This window comes from Abramis brama (genome assembly GCF_963993115.1).
Source record: "Abramis brama genome assembly, chromosome: 15".
Taxonomy (NCBI): domain Eukaryota; kingdom Metazoa; phylum Chordata; class Actinopteri; order Cypriniformes; family Leuciscidae; genus Abramis; species Abramis brama.
In genome coordinates, this window is record NC_139977.1 from 53,137 (window position 1) to 72,500 (window position 19,364).

The window sequence follows — 19,364 nt, forward strand, 5'->3', positions numbered from 1 at the left end:
GCTGTCCCGCATGTGTTCAACATGCACATAGGGGGATCTCACTCACAGAATGTACACATAGTGTCAGCCATCTTTCTTTGGAAGCTAAGCCAACAGGCTCTTGTTCTGTGGAGAAAGCTGAGTAGTAGGGGTTACCATCCTCTTTTTCCCGGACATGTCCGGCCGTCGAGATCGTCCAAAATGTCCGGGATTCGGCTTTTGCTTTCTGCAGTCGCCATTCATTGTTTACATGCACACCTTTTGTTTCAATCAAACTGAATTCATTCCGATTGGTGAGTCTGAATGTAGTGTTTACATGAACGCTAAACAAGTGATCGGTTGATGTGCATTTTAACATTGCTAAGAAAATACCCGCTCCTCCGTGAGACCGGTGCGTCTCACAGGTGTCGCTCATCAGTAATCACGCCACAGGCCTCTCGTTCTCCCGCGGCCCTCAGTCTCGTCCTGCTCGCCACAGTAAACATGATGAATGGCAACTGTAGAACGCAAATGCCGAATCCCGGACATTTTAGGCGATCTCGAAATCCCGGGCAAACTCGTCACAGAGTCTCACTAGTAGCCTAGCCTTGCGTTACTTGTAATGCGTTACTACCCCCAACACTGCCAGGAGATATATTTCTTACCAGTAACTAATGGAAATATCATATGATGAAGCTGAATGAGGACTCAACCTTCAAAATGACTGCCATAAAACAATCATAACAGTGGTCAGTGAGGGTTGCAGTCATTTCTTGACATGCGTCTGGCTTCTCTATGGCGCGTTCATGAAGGACCCGTTCAATCGTTCATGTAGTCGATCAGTGCTCATTTACTCCCATCATATGGGAAAAAGCAGACAGGATATTCTTCATATATTCAGAAACTAACAATCCCTTTGCCAATAAATCAGTCTAAACCAGTGGTTCTCAATCCTTTTGACTACGATTGTGAAAAACAATATTTTGAAGAAATGTTTGTTACTTCTGCTATTATGAAAAATCTGCTAAATTATTTGTATTATTATTTATAGAAACTAGGAGTGGCAATATATTACAATAATTAAATAAAATAATGATAATGGTCTTCATGTTTTACATTACCATTGAATTTACATGACTTTTCTAGTTGTAATTATTTTAACTCACAAATAGCCATTCTACACAAAAATATTATATATGTTTCTAAATGTTATTTACACTTTTAAAATGCCCTCGTCCAGCATATCCGGTTTGTCCAAGAGAAGCTGGTTCTGAAATATTAATGGTAGTTAAATGCTAATTAAATAAGAAATATGATTGTGATGGTGACTGTGGTTGAGAAGCTCTGGTTTAAACTGAATGGTAAAAGCGTGATGAAGTCCTTCTCACCTCCACATCTTTCAGGGCCTGGATGTGAACGCCACACTTCTGTCCTTCTTCCACCAGCTGAGCTTCAAACGCATCCATGAGGATGATCATCTTCAGATCGGGCGTCTCTCTTCTCTGGACATTTCCCAGAAGCACTGTGGCTTTCTCTGGTTTATCACAGATTACTGTGGCGATTTCAGCTGAAAAACAAAAACTTCACGGTTAAAGACGGAAAGAGCCCTTTTAAAAATAAAGGTTCTTCATTGGCACTGAACCTTTTGTCACGGGTGGTTTCTGGCAGACAGATGAGGAAGACGTAATATCCAATACGAAGGTTTATTAACAATAGATCCAACAGAAAGGCAAACGGATAGCAACACACACTAAACATAGACAACACCGGACACTGAACTCAAACAGAACTGAACATATATACAGGTGTTAATGATGGCGTGCAGCTGAATGTAATTAGTGTCCGTGACAACAAATGAGTGACGAAGGCAGGTGATGACAAAACATAACGAGTCCAAACTAACGTGAATGTGACACCTTTAACCTCTGTCCATCGCACAAAAGGTTCTTTATGTTATTACAATGAGTGACAGTGATGGTTCTTCGCTTAGAAGAGTGTGTGTGAATGAGCTGACCCGTGTTGATGATGTAGCGGATGGCGTCGGGTCCGAGTGTGTCGTAAAGCGGCACCACCACCATAGAGTACGAGTAGCACGCCAGCTCAGAGATGATCCACTGAAAGACAAAATGAGTCTCCTGCTATTAAAGAAGTTCACTTTAAAATGAAAATTAGCCCATGATTTACTCTCCCTCAAGTCATCCTAGGTGTATATGACATTCTTCTTTCAGACGAATACATTCAGAGTTATATTAATAAATGTCCTGGCTCTTCCAAGCTTTATAATGGCAGTGGATTGCAACCAACAGATTGCTATCCATCATAAAAGTGCCTCTATCCATGATACAAGTGCCTCTATCCATGATACAAGTGCATCTATCCATGATAAAAGTGCATCTGTCTATCATAAAAGTGCATCTATCCATCATAAAAGTGAATCTATCCGTCATAAAAGTGCATCTCTCCATCATAAAAGTGCATCTATCCATCATAAAAGTGCATCTATCCATGATAAAAGTGCCTCTATCCATGATAAAAGTGCATCTCTCCATCATAAAAGTGCATCTGTCCATCATAGATGCACTTTTATGATGGATAGCAATCTGTTGGTTGCAATCCACTGCCATTATAAAGCTTGGAAGAGCCAGGTCATTTATTAATATAACTCTGATTGTGTTCGTCTGAAAGAAGAATGTCATATACACCTAGGATGACGGGAGGGAGAGTAAATCATGGGCTAATTTTCATTTTAAAGTGAACTACTCCTTTAGCAGGATGGTGTTTGGGGGTGTTTTACCTCAGGCCTGTTCTGTGCGAACACCCCGATGAACTGAGCCGTATTGGGCTGACATCCCTGAGACAACAGACCCGAGCCCAAGTCTTCTGCCCTGCGGAACACCTGCGGGACACACACACACACACACACACACAGCTCAGATCGCATCGGACCAGCGCTTACACACACCACACAACACTCCTACACTCACCTCTTTATAGGACAGCCATTTGTAGGGTTGATTGGGGAGTCTGGAGCCTAAAAACGGTCCATCACCTGCTCAGAACATCAGAAGTGAGAGAGAGACGTCAGATCCGATCATCTCAAACACGACGCTCACTACATCAGCTAACCATGATCCATACCTCTAAAGCATTATTCATCTTAGTTCATGTTAATCTCAACATGAGCAAACATGAACTAACAATAAACAGTTGTATTTTTATTTACTAACACTAACAAAACCTAATAAATACTGTAAGAAATGCTTGTTGTTAATTAATGCATTAACTATAATAAAGTGTTTCCCATACGACCCTTTATTCTCTGTTCAACAGTGGTTTCTATGTAAATACACAGTGTTTAATTCAGTGCTGTTGGTCTGGTGCAAGTAATGTGTGTGTGGTTACAGGAAGCAGTAATTCATCATGCGGTGAAGTCGAGCTCAGGGTTAAAATTACACGGTGGCCTTCAAAATATCATGCACTCTTTTATATATATATATATTGTGGCGGGAGGAGCAAACGACAGACACAGTGGGAGTGGTGTCAGCTCCGCACTATCTTCCTGGACCCACGAGGACACCAGTGTGCAAGCACAGGGAAGAGGCCGGTGTCTCGAGGAGAGGCGCTCAGGATTTAACAGCGGCGGTGATGAGGCTTCATTCTCGTCAGGTGTGCCTCATCACACACCGCCAATCCCTCCTCTCCAATCACACACACTCCAGTCGGGAACCTGGCGAAGGGCGGCGAGTTAAGGGACGGGGTGGCGCTGATTACTAGGGAGAGGCAGTCTATCCGTCACAATATATTTACTGTATAAGCCTTCAACAAGACAAGTTTTTTAGTGTGTGATGTTACTGGTGTGACCCGTTCAGATGTGACCACGGATGAGGCACTGTGTGATTCAACATGATTGGCATGAATCAGATTCAGGGTGTGCGGTGGTGAGCCTCTCTGGGCTGAGTGTTTTTGAATCCAGTGAACATGATGTGTGTGTTGAACTGAACTGATTCTCACCCGTGATGTGCAGGTGTGTGTTGAACTGAACTGATTCTCACCCGTGATGTGCAGGTGTGTGTTGAACTGATCTGATTCTCACCTGTGATGTGCAGGTGTGTGTTGAACTGATTCTCACCCGTGATGTGCAGGTGTGTGTTGAACACATGAACTGATTCTCACCCGTGATGTGCAGGTGTGTGTTGAACTGAACTGATTCTCACCTGTGATGTGCAGGTGTGTGTTGAACTGAACTGATTCTCACCTGTGATGTGCAGGTGTGTGTTGAACTGAACTGATTCTCACCTGTGATGTGCAGGTGTGTGTTGAACTGATTCTCACCTGTGATGTGCAGGTGTGTGTTGAACTGATCTGATTCTCACCCGTGATGTGCAGGTGTGTGTTGAACTGATTCTCACCTGTGATGTGCAGGTGTGTGTTGAACTGAACTGATTCTCATCTGTGATGTGCAGGTGTGTGTTGAACTGAACTGATTCTCACCTGTGATGTGCAGCTGTGTGTTGAACTGAACTGATTCTCACCTGTGATGTGCAGGTGTGTGTTGAACTGAACTGATTCTCACCCGTGATGTGCAGGTGTGTGTTGAACTGATCTGATTCTCACCTGTGATGTGCAGGTGTGTGTTGAACTGATTCTCACCTGTGATGTGCAGGTGTGTGTTGAACTGATCTGATTCTCACCCGTGATGTGCAGGTGTGTGTTGAACTGTGATGTGCAACACACCTGTGATGTGCAGGTGTGTGTTGAACTGATTCTCACCTGTGATGTGCAGGTGTGTGTTGAACTGATTCTCACCTGTGACGTGCAGGTGTGTGTTGAACTGATCTGATTCTCACCCGTGATGTGCAGGTGTGTGTTGAACTGAACTGATTCTCACCCATGATGTGCAGGTGTGTGTTGAACTGATTCTCACCTGTGATGTGCAGGTGTGTGTTGAACTGATCTGATTCTCACCCGTGATGTGCAGGTGTGTGTTGAACTGATTCTCACCTGTGATGTGCAGGTGTGTGTTGAACTGATCTGATTCTCACCCGTGATGTGCAGGTGTGTGTTGAACTGAAATGAATCTCACCCGTGATGTGCAGGTGTGTGTTGAACTGATCTGATTCTCACCCGTGATGTGCAGGTGTGTGTTGAACTGAACTGATTCTCACCTGTGATGTGCAGGTGTGTGTTGAACTGATCTGATTCTCACCCGTGATGTGCAGGTGTGTGTTGAACTGATCTGATTCTCACCCGTGATGTGCAGGTGTGTGTTGAACTGATCTGATTCTCACCCGTGATGTGCAGGTGTGTGTTGAACTGAACTGATTCTCACCCGTGATGTGCAGGTGTGTGTTGAACTGAACTGATTCTCACCCGTGATGTGCAGGCCTCGCTGGAACACCTCGTACAGGGTCTTGGCGTCCTCATGGTAGTAGGAGAGAAGCTCGGAGCCGCTGCCCATCATGGACCGTCGAGCGCCGTCTCCCATCTGGAAAACACACAAACGGGACAGAGAGACTGAGAGAGGAGGACATCTGTGCTAAAGCTCATTTCAATAACTGCATGAAAGACGTATTGTTGAATTGTTCGTCTGGTACTTGTTTGCATCTGTGTTTGCATTTATATTTGCATTGGCCTGGTCTCTGTGGGATGAAGATGTCCTGTTCGATTCTTTAGTCTGCAGTGTCAATGGCTTTCAAGAGCTTTATAGGATACTGAAATATTCTTAATATAATAATCATCTCCTGAGCTGAGTATGAACACATATATATGAATATACTGATTGTCCTGATGTTTCAGGGCGATTCAAGCGGCCACCTGTCTCACATTTTTTGCTTTTATGCAAAACAGTGAGTAAAATGCAGGTCTGAGGCAGATTTGAACACAGGATTCAGCAGAACGTGTAACAAGGACACTGTAAAATAAAGTGTTACCATAAATTATATTCATAATAAAATACATAAACTTGAGATTTTCAAGAACTTGATTATTTTCTAGGTCTATAAATCACACTTTCCAGAATATCCAGTTTGTCCAAGATCAAGACAACCAGGATCTTCAAAAATAATGGCATGGTATTATCTGATTGTAAAGCTTGTTCTGTGTGGTTTGAGCCCCTGAGCCCAGTGTAGAGCGTGTAGGTGGTCAGGAGGTGTGTTTGTGTCCTGTATAGGGGATCAGGAGGTGTGTTTGGGTCCTGTATAGGAGAACAGGAGGTGTGTTTGGGTCCTGTATAGGGGATCAGGAGGTGTGTTGGGTCCTGTATAGGAGATCAGGAGGTGTGTTTGGGTCCTGTATAGGAGAACAGGAGGTGTGTTTGGGTCCTGTATAGGAGAACAGGAGGTGTGTTTGGGCCCTGTATAGGCAGTCAGGAGGTGTGTTGGGTCCTGTATAGGAGATCAGGAGGTGTGTTTGGGTCCTGTATGGGAGTTCAGGAGGTGTGTTTTGGTCCTGTATGGGAGATCGGGGGGTGTTTTGGTCCTGTATGGGAGATCAGGAGGTGTATTTGGGTCCTGTATGGGGGATCAGGAGGTGTGTTGGGTCCTGTATAGGAGAACAGGAGGTGTGTTTGGGTCCTGTATGGGGGATCAGGAGGTGTGTTTGGGTCCTGTATAGGAGAACAGGAGGTGTGTTTGGGTCCTGTATAGGAGATCAGGAGGTGTGTTTGGTCCTGTATAGGGGATCAGGAGGTGTGTTTGGGTCCTGTATAGGGGATCAGGAGGTGTGTTTGGGTCCTGTATAGGAGAACAGGAGGTGTGTTTGGGTCCTGTATAGGAGATCAGGAGGTGTGTTTGGGTCCTGTATAGGAGAACAGGAGGTGTGTTTGGGTCCTGTATAGGAGAACAGGAGGTGTGTTTGGGTCCTGTATAGGCAGTCAGGAGGTGTGTTGGGTCCTGTATAGGAGATCAGGAGGTGTGTTTGGGTCCTGTATGGAAGATCAGGAGGTGTGTTTTGGTCCTGTATGGGAGATCAGGAGGTGTATTTGGGTCCTGTATGGGGGATCAGGAGGTGTGTTGGGTCCTGTATAGGAGAACAGGAGGTGTGTTTGGGTCCTGTATAGGAGAACAGGAGGTGTGTTTGGGTCCTGTATAGGCAGTCAGGAGGTGTGTTGGGTCCTGTATAGGAGATCAGGAGGTGTGTTGGGTCCTGTATAGGAGAACAGGAGGTGTGTTTGGGTCCTGTATGGGGGATCAGGAGGTGTGTTTGGGTCCTGTATAGGAGAACAGGAGGTGTGTTTGGGTCCTGTATAGGAGAACAGGAGGTGTGTTGGGTCCTGTATAGGAGAACAGGAGGTGTGTTGGGGTCCTGTATAGGAGATCAGGTGGTGTGTTCGGGTCCTGTATAGGAGATCAGGAGGTGTGTTGGGTCCTGTATAGGAGAACAGGAGGTGTGTTTGGGTCCTGTATGGGGGATCAGGAGGTGTGTTTGGGTCCTGTATAGGAGAACAGGAGGTGTGTTTGGGTCCTGTATAGGAGAACAGGAGGTGTGTTGGGTCCTGTATAGGAGAACAGGAGGTGTGTTGGGGTCCTGTATAGGAGATCAGGTGGTGTGTTCGGGTCCTGTATAGGGGATCAGGAGGTGTGTTGGGTCCTGTATAGGGGATCAGGAGGTGTGTTGGGTCCTGTATAGGGGATCAGGAGGTGTGTTTGGGTCCTGTATAGGAGATCAGGAGGTGTGTTGGGGTCCTGTATAGGGGATCAGGAGGTGTGTTTGGGTCCTGTATAGGGGATAAGGAGGTGTGTTTGGGTCCTATATAGGGGATCAGGAGGTGTGTTTGGGTCCTGTATAGGAGATCAGGAGGTGTGTTTGGGTCCAGAATAGGAGATCAGGAGGTGTGTTTGGGTCCTGTATAGGAAAGAAAAAGGGGTGTGTTTGGGTCCTATATAGGGGATCAGGAGGTGTGTTTGGGTCCAGTATAGGAGATCAGGAGGTGTGTTCGGGTCCTGTATAGGAAAGAAAAAGGGGTGTGTTTGGGTCCTGTATAGGAGAACAGGAGGTGTGTTGGGTCCTGTATAGGAGAACAGGAGGTGTGTTGGGGTCCTGTATAGGAGATCAGGTGGTGTGTTCGGGTCCTGTATAGGGGATCAGGAGGTGTGTTCGGGTCCTGTATAGGAAAGAAAAAGGGGTGTGTTTGGGTCCTGTATAGGAGAACAGGAGGTGTGTTGGGTCCTGTATAGGAGAACAGGAGGTGTGTTGGGGTCCTGTATAGGAGATCAGGTGGTGTGTTCGGGTCCTGTATAGGGGATCAGGAGGTGTGTTGGGTCCTGTATAGGGGATCAGGAGGTGTGTTTGGGTCCTGTATAGGAGATCAGGAGGTGTGTTGGGGTCCTGTATAGGGGATCAGGAGGTGTGTTTGGGTCCTGTATAGGGGATAAGGAGGTGTGTTTGGGTCCTATATAGGGGATCAGGAGGTGTGTTTGGGTCCTGTATAGGAGATCAGGAGGTGTGTTGGGGTCCAGAATAGGAGATCAGGAGGTGTGTTTGGGTCCTGTATAGGAAAGAAAAAGGGGTGTGTTTGGGTCCTGTATAGGAGAACAGGAGGTGTGTTTGGGTCCTGTATAGGGGATCAGGAGGTGTGTTTGGGTCCTGTATAGGAGATCAGGAGGTGTGTTGGGGTCCTGTATAGGGGATCAGGAGGTGTGTTTGGGTCCTGTATAGGGGATAAGGAGGTGTGTTTGGGTCCTATATAGGGGATCAGGAGGTGTGTTTGGGTCCTGTATAGGAGATCAGGAGGTGTGTTTGGGTCCAGAATAGGAGATCAGGAGGTGTGTTTGGGTCCTGTATAGGAAAGAAAAAGGGGTGTGTTTGGGTCCTGTATAGGAGAACAGGAGGTGTGTTTGGGTCCTGTATAGGGGTCAGGAGGTGTGTTTGGGTCCTATATAGGAGATCAGGAGGTGTGTTTGGGTCCTGGATAGGAGAACAGGAGGTGTGTTTGGGTCCTGTATAGGAAAGAAAATGGGGTGTGTTTAGGTCCTGTATAGGGGATCAGGAGGTGTGTTTAGGTCCAGTATAGGGGATCAGGAGGTGTGTTTGGGTCCAGTATAGGGGATCAGGAGGTGTGTTTGGGTCCAGTATAGGGGATCAGGAGGTGTGTTTGGGTCCAGTATAGGGGATCAGGAGGTGTGTTGGGTCCTGTATAGGGGATCAGGAGGTGTGTTGGGTCCTGTATAGGGGATCAGGAGGTGTGTTTGGGTCCTGTATAGGAGAACAGGAGGTGTGTTGGGTCCTGTATAGGAGATCAGGAGGTGTGTTGGGGTCCTGTATAGGAGAACAGGAGGTGTGTTGGGTCCTGTATAGGAGATCAGGAGGTGTGTTTGGGTCCTGTATAGGAGATCAGGCGGTGTTTTGGGTCCTGTACCTGCTCTTCTCTGGACTGGTGCTGGAGGTCACAGGGTGGGACGATGGCTCGCGGGCGATGGGAGATCCAGTAGGCCAGAACCGCAGTGAGCGCACCCAGACCCAGCAGAGTCGATGTGGGCAGAGAGCGGATAAACTCACCCAGATCCTCCAGCTCGGGCAGATGAAGACCCAGCAGAAGATCCCGAGACTGCATCTTCTCCATCAGAGTGGAGCTGAGCTCTGATACACACACACACACACACACACACACGTGAACTATATGAACACAAGCTGATGTAAAGATAACACAAAGTCACAGTGACAAATCAGTTTGTCAAGACCTCAACAGAGTTCGGCCTTCTTCTGATGGCTTACATATTAACATGCTATCTCACTATAATGAACAAACACAACAGAACAACCCTGGAAATCAACAGAGCCTGTGCTCACTAAGGTCCTCTTTATTGAGAGTCTGTCCAACGGTTCATCTGAACTCTGTAATCCTCAAAAGCCAACTAAACCTCGAGACCTTTCGCTTTGATTCTTCTGCAATTCTGTGAACATTCATTAATCCTGTAAATTACTCTAGTCTGATTATGAGTATTTTAAAAGGTAATATAGTGTAATCACAATAATTTAATTTTTGGAATCTGACTGCATGATCCAGCTGTAATCAGTCACTGTCTTCAATCAGTTCAATCGGATCAATATTAACTGTCCCACTGATCAGAATCCCACTGACAGAAGATCTGTGTCTGTTTCTGCCAACACTTTATTTTGATGCTCCGCAAGTAACTTTGATTCATATTAACTTATTCTACTAACCCAAACCTTGATCTACCAGTCTACTGATCCTCTAATGAGAGTTAGTTGTCATTGCACAGTTATAGTGAGTGAAACGCCTGCCGATGGCCATGGAGCTGAAGCGTAACCCTTTCTTTGCTCTGTGAACAGTCTGACAGTCGTGTTAGTGACAAGTTACGGTAATGAACTCATGAGCACACATGTGTGGCTGATCCTGCAGTTCGGCTTTATTTGTTGATCTCATTCATGAACTCTACCAAAAATGGAAGTTGATCAACAGGAATTAGATTTCTTTAGCTGTTTGCCCTGTGGCAATCTCTCGTGCAAAATGAATATACCACATAAACATCATATGAAATCAGAGAGGCATCAGCGCAGTATCGAGAGCGTAACTAATAACTAATTAACTCACCGGTGCGAGGAGCAGAAGTGTCTGAACCGTGGAGCAGCGAACGCGGGATATTGACGCATCTGATGTTTAAAGTTCAAGGTCTCAGCTCTCATCCTGGTCAATTTAAAAAGACAGCTAACTGAGAGATGTTGTAAAACACAATGAAAGGATCTGAATGTGCTGTTAGTGTCACAGAACTCAATGAGTGCAGATCTGGAGCGGGTGCTTATCATACTTTACTGAAGAATACTCACTCTGCTAGTAACATATTGGAAGTTGTGCTGGGCTTTACACGACAAGACTGTTGTCGTATAAATGAACGGCCAGAACGCATTAAAAGTTTTCTGTTTTCAGTTGTCGTAAACGGCCCCTAAATTACAAAATGATTATTTAAGATTCACTAAATTTGTCTAGGCAGTGTGTGTACACAACCCTCCTATAATGATAAAAATCCACCCACTCCTCTTTTTTAATCCCCATAAATCATAAGCAGTGTCTCAGAATAAGCCGTTTGCAGATTATGGGCCCTATCTTGCACCCAGCGCAATTGACTTTGTACACCGACGCATGTATCATTCCTATTTTGCACCCGACGCACAGCTGACTTTTCCCGCCACAGACGCACATCGGTAAATTAGGGAATGAACTTGCGCTCCCGGGTGCGGTTCAGCGAAAAGAGGAGGCGTATTCCGGCGCAAACTTTCCCTGGTGCTATTTTGCAGTTTCTGAAAACGATTCCGCCACAGACCAGGAGAAACCTAGTCTAAAGTCAGTGGCGCGTTATTCAGATGCTATTTTAAGGGCGCATGCTTGGCCATAATGTAGCGTGTGCAAAACGCGCATACACTTTGATTCTCTCATCTACACAGACGCAGCAGTTGGCATTTTTGCAAACCATACATAATTACAAGGAAAAATATTCCACATTAGGGAAATCATTGTTGTGTCCATGAAGATGTGAAATAATAGGCATAAATCTAGCTTACACATTTACCCAAATTATCATACGCCTGTTTAACCGAAGCTAATTTGGGTGTGTTTCTCCATCCCCAATGTCACTTCTCTGTGTTTTACGGCCCTGACGAGAGCGCCGGTCTCCTCGGCTGTGAACCGCTCCTTGTGCGCGTCTGACAAATCCGCCGTTATAATAGCAATCCGCCATGGAACAAGCGCACCTGCTCTTAAAGGGAATGTGGCATGATGCTCTGATTGGTTTATTTCATGTTACGCCCAAACCACACCTATGAATAATGAAGCTACTTCAGACCAACCCATTTTAGATTTGCGTTGGGCGCAAGAGTCATTTATCCCGCCGGTATAATAGCAACATCGCCCGAGATCCGCCCACAAAGTTACTTGCTTTTCACATTTGATACTTATGATGTCACATATGCTTAGACCCCACCCACAACTGCTGACGGACCCCACCCTATTAGCATAGACCCCGCCCACAACTGCTGACAGACTCTGCCCTATTAGCATAGATCCCGCCCACAACTGCTGACAGACTCCGCCCTATTAGCATAGGCCCCCACCCACAACTGTTGACAGACTCCGCCCTATTAGCATAGACCCCGCCAATGACTGCTGATGGACTCCACCCTGTTAGCATAGACCCTGCCCATGACTGCTGACAGACTTCACCATATTAGCATAGGCCCCACCCACAACTGCTGAAAGACTCCGCCATATTAGCATAGACCCCACCCACAACTGCTGACAGACTCCGCCCTATTAGCATAGGCCCCACTCACAACTGCTGACAGACTCCGCCATATTAGCATAGACCCCGCCCACGACTGCTGACAGACTCCGCCCTATTAGCATAGACCCCGCCCATGACTGCTGACGGACTCTGCCCTATTAGCATAGACCCCGCCCATGACTGCTGACGGACTCCGTCCTATTAGCATAGACCCCGCCCCTGACTGCTGATGGACTACTTAGTTTGAGGAACATTATGAGATGTTGCAACTGTAATTCCTCACCATCAGCATTAACAAGAGTATGTCCATCAACAAACCCATGTGTATATTTCTAATTAATTGGGGTGAACATGCAGGAACTGTATCAATAACGGTGCATCTGTTAGCTGAGCACTAGCGTGAATGACTGATGTAACAAACGTTGTAAAAACATCCTTTATCTTTACTCAAAGTAGTGAGAACGACAGACGATCTGCACTTATAGACACAGTTTTAGGTGATAGTGATCGACCACAGCTGATTAGCCGAAGTATTTCAGTAAGACAGTAATAACGTGAGTTAGCCTACACAATATAAAACACAAAACTATTTGAACTCCCGGTAGAAAATACATACATCAATAAATATTCATACTTACAGGTTGTAATTTTGAGGAGCAAGTTGGTCCAAATAAACTGAGTACTGACCCGTCTTTCTAGAGCAAGTGTTTAGCGAATCCTGCGTAGAACTCAGAGATTTGAGAAACAGTCGTCAGTAAAATGACGTTTCAGGGCTGATAATGTACAATATAGGCGGTATTATGCAAATGTGTCTTCTAGTGATGTAGAACCGTAACGCATCGGGATTTGAAACACAAAAGACTCGTAAAGGCGGTTCAGAGTCGATTCTTTCTTTTGGGAGACAATAACTTTATTTATTGTGCACTTTCGACTTTACAACTTTGCAGAACGTTTACGTTCACAAACAGCAATATTACACACTGCATATGAAAGGGAATATTCGAAAAACCATGATAGGGGAACTTTAAAACACATGCAGATAAACTTTTATGATGAAGAAGAACTGCAATGTTGCGTGATCTGGGCACGAGCTGTACAGGCTCCGCCCTCTTCTGGAAAGGGGGCGGAGCAGCAGCTCATTTGCATTTAAAGATGTCCTTCCACTCAAAAAAGGCCATTTACAACATTATATAATAACTGATCTGTGGGGTATTTTGAGCTGAAACTTTACACACACATTCTGGGGACACCTGAGACTTATATTACATTCTGTAAAAAGGGGCATAATAGGTGCCCTTTAAGTGGCCTTTTATTTCATTAATACTATATTATCTGAATACTATAGAATTTGAAGTACAATACAAGCAAAGATGGGCATAAATACATGGAAATGTATTTAAAATACAAATAGAAAATATTGTGTGAAAAAATGTATTTAAATACAAATACAGTATTTTGTATTTTGAAAATACACAAAATACATGTGAAATTGGCCATCCAGTGCAGGAATAGGTCACAGTGAATGAAGAAACTACATCGGCCTACTGACTTATCATTCCTAACCTCATCTCTGCCCTTTCTTTCGTCTTTCTGTCTGTCTTTCTTTCTTTCTTTCTTTCTTTCTTTCTTTCTTTCTTTCTTTCTTTCTTTCTTTCTTTCTTTCTTTCTGTCTGTCTGTCTGTCTGTCTGTCTTTCTTTCTTTCTTTCTTTCTTTCTTTCTTTCTTTCTTTCTGGCAATTACAAATAAACTTATGTAAAATAGCAGCCATTTATATACTTATTTCTGGTTACAATGTAGTTTATTACTTGTGGTGAACACTATTAAAAAATCATACTGTATGTAAAACTGTGGGAACCTTTTCTGCTATCTAGCAACGAATATGAGTGGGCGATATGACCAAAAATCTCAATTTTACTTCACAGTAACAATATCATGGTTTCACAATTCTCAATATCAGTTTTGATTCCACAGAATAAACTGAATTTCAAACTCTTTTGAGTTTTTGTTGTTGTTGTTGTTGTTTTGCAGGTAGTCCAATGCTTTTAAAGTAATTTTATGTTTATTTTATGTAAAGTTTATTTGTTTCTATAAGTTTATTAAAATTATAAAGTGTATCTAAAATTTAAAATTAGAATTAATTTAGATTCATTTGACACTATTTACCCCTTTTTGATTATTATTTTTTATGTACAATAAAACTAAAAGCTGAAGATGTTTGTGGAGTATCATTCATCAGTGTTTGTTTTTCCACTCCAACGTTCCAGTAATTCCTGCCCACTGAAAGCTGCACGCTTACCCCACAAATAGGCCCATCTATGTAAACGATTTAGAAAAAGTTCCATCGATTCACACTTTATATCATCGCTATGATATGTAGTGTCATATCACCCAGCCCTAACATGCAGTGATGCTTTAAACACATTTGACAAGCTAGTTGATAAAAATCAACAACCGGTCAAGACTGATTGGCTAACGCTATTTTCCCACTTGTCTGTGCTCTTTTATTCTTTCATGTTAACTGAAGTGAATAATGCACTATTTTAACTTTAATCAACAAATAGAATTGATCATGACATTCTCACCTTATAAAAAAGAAAAAAGAAAAGTGAAAATCTCTGACCCAATGCTGAGCTAGTGAATGTCTGAACTAGCTGATGCACAAAATCAGTATACCTGATAAAGAGGTTCACTGGCAAAAAGTATTTTATGTATTTTGAAAATACAAAAATACTCATCTTAAATGTATTTAAATACAAATTACATTTGATTTTTTTCAAAGGCTTTAAAATACAAAATACAAAATAGTATTTTGTATTTCAAATACGTATTTTAGATACATGTATCTGAAATACTGCCCATCCCTAAGTGCACATTCAAAACACATAAGTGCACTTCTTTTCCTCAAGGCAGCAATAACAAGATAATTGTACCGTTTACATTAATATTTGGTAAAATACTGGATAATATACATAAATATATATATATTACAGTTGTACTAAGACTGAACTATTTTACTTTTCAGTAATGTACCAGTTTATTTATCATTTCTATCGCTTCATTCAACATTAATTTCTCATTTGTTCAGGAATCTTAGCAGACATTGAGCATGATTGAGAAACTGGAACAGACTTCATCTGGAAACGCCATAACAAATATCTGAACGAGAAGAGAAAGGATGAAACTATCTGGACTGTTATTTGGAGACTGGGACTAATGCATGTGCTTGGTCAATAATGCATATTGATCTTATGGTTGTTTATGGCAACACAACTGCTGAATTGTTTTTTTGTAAGTATTGATTGTTTGTGAAGTCTATTTACTTGAAGCTTTCTTCCTGTCCAGACTGCATGTTTAACAGTTTTTCTGTGCACTCATAATTAACTCTGTATTAGAAACAAACCACTGTAATGCTGTAATTATTACTTACTTATAATAACCTGCAAAAGTGGAGAGTTTGATGTCCAGAAGCACAGATCTCTTCACCGTCACACATCTTTAGATGTGGCTCTCTGACTAAAGTCTCTTGGGAAACGACAGATAATCTGATGCAACTCTGCATCATTTTCCAGGCGTCCCCGATGCACGAGCTTTCATTTATACGCCGTAGATTATCAAGGGATTATCGCCACTAAATACAGGCCGTGTGCAGGATACGAAATATAATATATTCTCATTCTGATAAAGCATCATTCATCGAACACTGCTAAAAGATCAGTGGTTCATAAACAAACTTTTGAAAACATATGGTTTTGTGACATTTCCAATCCGATGATCGTTCCTCATTATTTAATGTAACATTTGTTTTAAAGTCTGTGTGTGACATCAGTCCACGTCACTCCGACCAGAACGCATGAACCCGGAAACGGCAAAGCTGTCCTTCATCATCATCATCATCGTCATGGACGAGACACTACACACTGTCCAACCCAGCGACAGCATCCATCTCTAATATCTGGACAATAACTGAAGCTGAATATCTGTCAGAAGCTCAGATGAAGCACTTCTACTCGTCTTTATATTCATAACACTTTCAAAAAGTTCACTTTATAATTCTGTCAAATTGGAATGTTTGGTCCTACTTTATATTAGATGTCTTTAACTACTACATACTGTAATTACATTATAAATAATAACTGTTGGGTTCAGTTGGGTTCTTGTGTTGTGATACGGGTAGGGTTGCCAACTTTATGAAATAGAAAATAGGGGGGGGGGGGGGATAGGGGGTTGGGTTGGGTGAACCAGGATTCCAGTTTTGGATGGGCCAGACCAATAGTGGGTGGGCCTTAAATTAAAAACGTTATCCAATCACAGTTTAACCTAATAAAAAAATATTGACTAATAAAGCCTACTGTTATATTATCTGTGCATATACATAATATAGATTTTAATAGCTTGATGCTCTTTAAAATTTTTGTTGCATTGTTAAAAGTTTCGGTGCATAGGACGACCTATATCCACGATCGCTCTCCATGGTTCTGACCAAAGAAGAGCGCTTTGGAATCTCCATTACGCATCATACCTGGGCTGCGTTTCCGATAACGTTGTCTCTTAGCGCACTACGAAGACTCTTAAGGTAGGTATAACTTAACTAAAGATATACTACCACTAAAGGTATATCATGTCTAGGCGTCTTCAGGGCTATCATCCACTCGCGAGGCAGAGGCGCTGAAAGGCAGAGGCGCTGGCGCCCTCCTAGCAACGGCGCTGTTTTTGGTAAAACATGATTTTGACGACTTCATTAAGTTTTGTTTTGTAGAAAACTCTTTTTAAAAGATTTTCGTTTTGTATAAATTGTATCTTAATTTTGATCAATGTTTTATCAACAAATTGCCCGTATTTATTAAATAAGAAGCAAATATATAGCAGGCAATGTAATAAGGCGCCAAGCAGCACAACTTGCATTGCACGTGAACTGGAGGGTGCCGAAACTCAGCTTGTGCCTCACAGATTTGAGAAATATAGGCTATCTACAGAAAACTTGAAATGTCTACTTTTAAACGAAAATATTCAAACCAAAATAAATAGGCTACTCTCTGATTATCCATATGAAATGTGCATTTCTCTCTGCAGCGACACAGAAAACACCAGTTTATTACTAAACAAATAAATGTCTCCTTGCTAATTTAGACACATTCATAATCATTACTTTAACCGGTTCTTTGTGGCAAGCTTTATGCGTGCGGTCATAACGCTTATTATCCTGTAGGCTATAGCCTATTTAAGTAATTAAATTAATATAAAGGGGCGATTTGTCCACAAATGGCTTAAATGAACAACTACTAGTCGACTAGAAAAAAAAAATTAGTCGGAGGCAGCCCTCCACATATTTTCGATCCAGCAGGCCATTCTGTGTTGAGCGAGCGACCCTGAGCGGAATGAGCGAGCGGAGCGGAATATTCAGAGATGCGCTCTCCACTCACGAGCTCTGATCGGAACAAACCCAAACCACTGTCTGCTGAACTTGCGCAGAAACATCAAAATAGACATAGCCAGCTTTTTTAAAACTAAACATTTAGACTATTTTAGTACAAATTATGAGCTTATTGACGATTTTTTATAATTCTTGACAAAATTAGAATAGGCCTATATTAAGATTTTTTTTTTTTTTTTTTTTTTTTTTTTTAGTTTTGGGTGCGCCGAAAACTAACGCCGTGCCTGGCCCCCACGGAAGAAAATTTTGAAAAATAACCCCTGAAATGATGACTTCTGGTGAATATTGTGGAAACTAATTGATACATTTATATAAATATATTTCATACATTATAGCATATTATAATACAACTTATTAGGCCTATATATTTATAGAATAGCAAAGTAGGCCTAATCAATACACAAGACTGAACCACATAGATGTGAAATATAAAGGCTATCATTTTTACATTTCCCGCTGTTGTCACCCGCTGTTGCTACGATACGTGACTCACCATGACTGAAACGACCAATTAAAAGGGGATTCTCTGATGATGTTCCAAGATGTTAAAAACGCTACGCTGATCATAGACAAACAGGGGGAGAAATTAGTATATGTTACCGCACCGTAGGGTTTTTTTTTTTCTTAGCATACAAATGTCTTCATTCATATAGTCTGTCTGACATAGGCTATATTAGAAGCTATAATGTGTCTGTCATGGATTTGCACTGAATTTATTCTCAAAAATACGGAACAAAGTGCGTTCCGTATCAGTTCAATACGGAACAAGACTTTTATGTGTCAAAAACGGAACGATTCCGTATTATACGGAACGGTTGGCAACCCGTACGTTTAGGACAGGTCTGCTGGGATGGGAAGGGTTAAAGGTGTAAATACAGTGTAACTATAGATGGAATTACAGAAATTAAATACTTCACAATTACATGCAGGTATTTTAAAAAATATCAGTACAATGTAAAAACATGAATGTAAGAGCATTGGATCAATTTATGAATTTAAATGTTAGTACACAGTAGTTAAAGACACTTCATATAAAGTGGGATTATGTTTTAATAATCTGTTGTCATGCTTTAAATAAGTACTCTTACTTTTACATACTAAAGACATGTAAAGTACTCGATTATAATTTTAACTGTATTGTGTTCTTCAATATTACAGACACCGAAGTTACAACAGCTTAAATGTTCTAAATTGCAACATTACAAATATGTTAAATGCATGACATACAAGTTTCAGTAGAAATGACATTAGAGTATACTGTAGTTTACCATAAATGCTTGTCATGCGGAAGCACACTTTTGCCAAAATACAAAGACAACACACTCTAAAAAAAGCAAGGTTGTTTTAACCCAAATTTGGGTCAAATATGGACGAACCCAACCGTTGGGTTAAAATTTTAAATAAAAAAAATGTAATCCAATGCCTGGGTTTGTCCATATTTGACCCAAATTTGGGTTGAAACAACCCAGCATTATTTAGAGTGCACAGGTCATTATGAAATTACATATAAAGATGTGCTGAAGTATTTAAATGGGTCACAAAAGCAACATTAATGCATTTTAATTTACTTGCAACTAACATGGAATAAAGTGTCCAAAAACATTCCATTAATTTCACACTGAAGTATCTTCTTTTAAAGTATGTTCTCTTTTTAAAGTAAGCTAAAGTGTAGTTATGAATCCTACAGCAATGAGAGGCTACAAGAAAGATTACTATCATCCATTTTACACTGGAGCTG

At 42.2% G+C, this 19,364-nt stretch overlaps 1 protein-coding gene across 2 annotated transcripts in view; it reads right to left on the reverse strand.

Annotated features, from left to right (window-relative positions):
* acsl6 (acyl-CoA synthetase long chain family member 6) overlaps positions 1 to 19,364 on the reverse strand; it is a 48,470-nt gene that overhangs the window by 23,115 nt on the left and 5,991 nt on the right. Inside the window, exons 1-7 of one of the 2 annotated variants that reach the window (XM_084137632.1) lie at positions 10,511 to 10,605; positions 9,314 to 9,534; positions 5,329 to 5,443; positions 2,943 to 3,007; positions 2,753 to 2,854; positions 1,973 to 2,072; positions 1,347 to 1,525 (exon numbers count right to left, since the gene is read on the reverse strand). In XM_084137632.1, the coding sequence (XP_083993758.1) occupies positions 1,347 to 1,525; positions 1,973 to 2,072; positions 2,753 to 2,854; positions 2,943 to 3,007; positions 5,329 to 5,443; positions 9,314 to 9,517 (765 nt within the window). In that variant the 5' untranslated portion in view covers positions 9,518 to 9,534; positions 10,511 to 10,605. Of the gene's footprint in view, positions 1 to 1,346; positions 1,526 to 1,972; positions 2,073 to 2,752; positions 2,855 to 2,942; positions 3,008 to 5,328; positions 5,444 to 9,313; positions 9,535 to 10,510; positions 10,606 to 19,364 lie in introns of those variants that run through there. The other variant, XM_084137631.1, reaches the window with a different exon arrangement.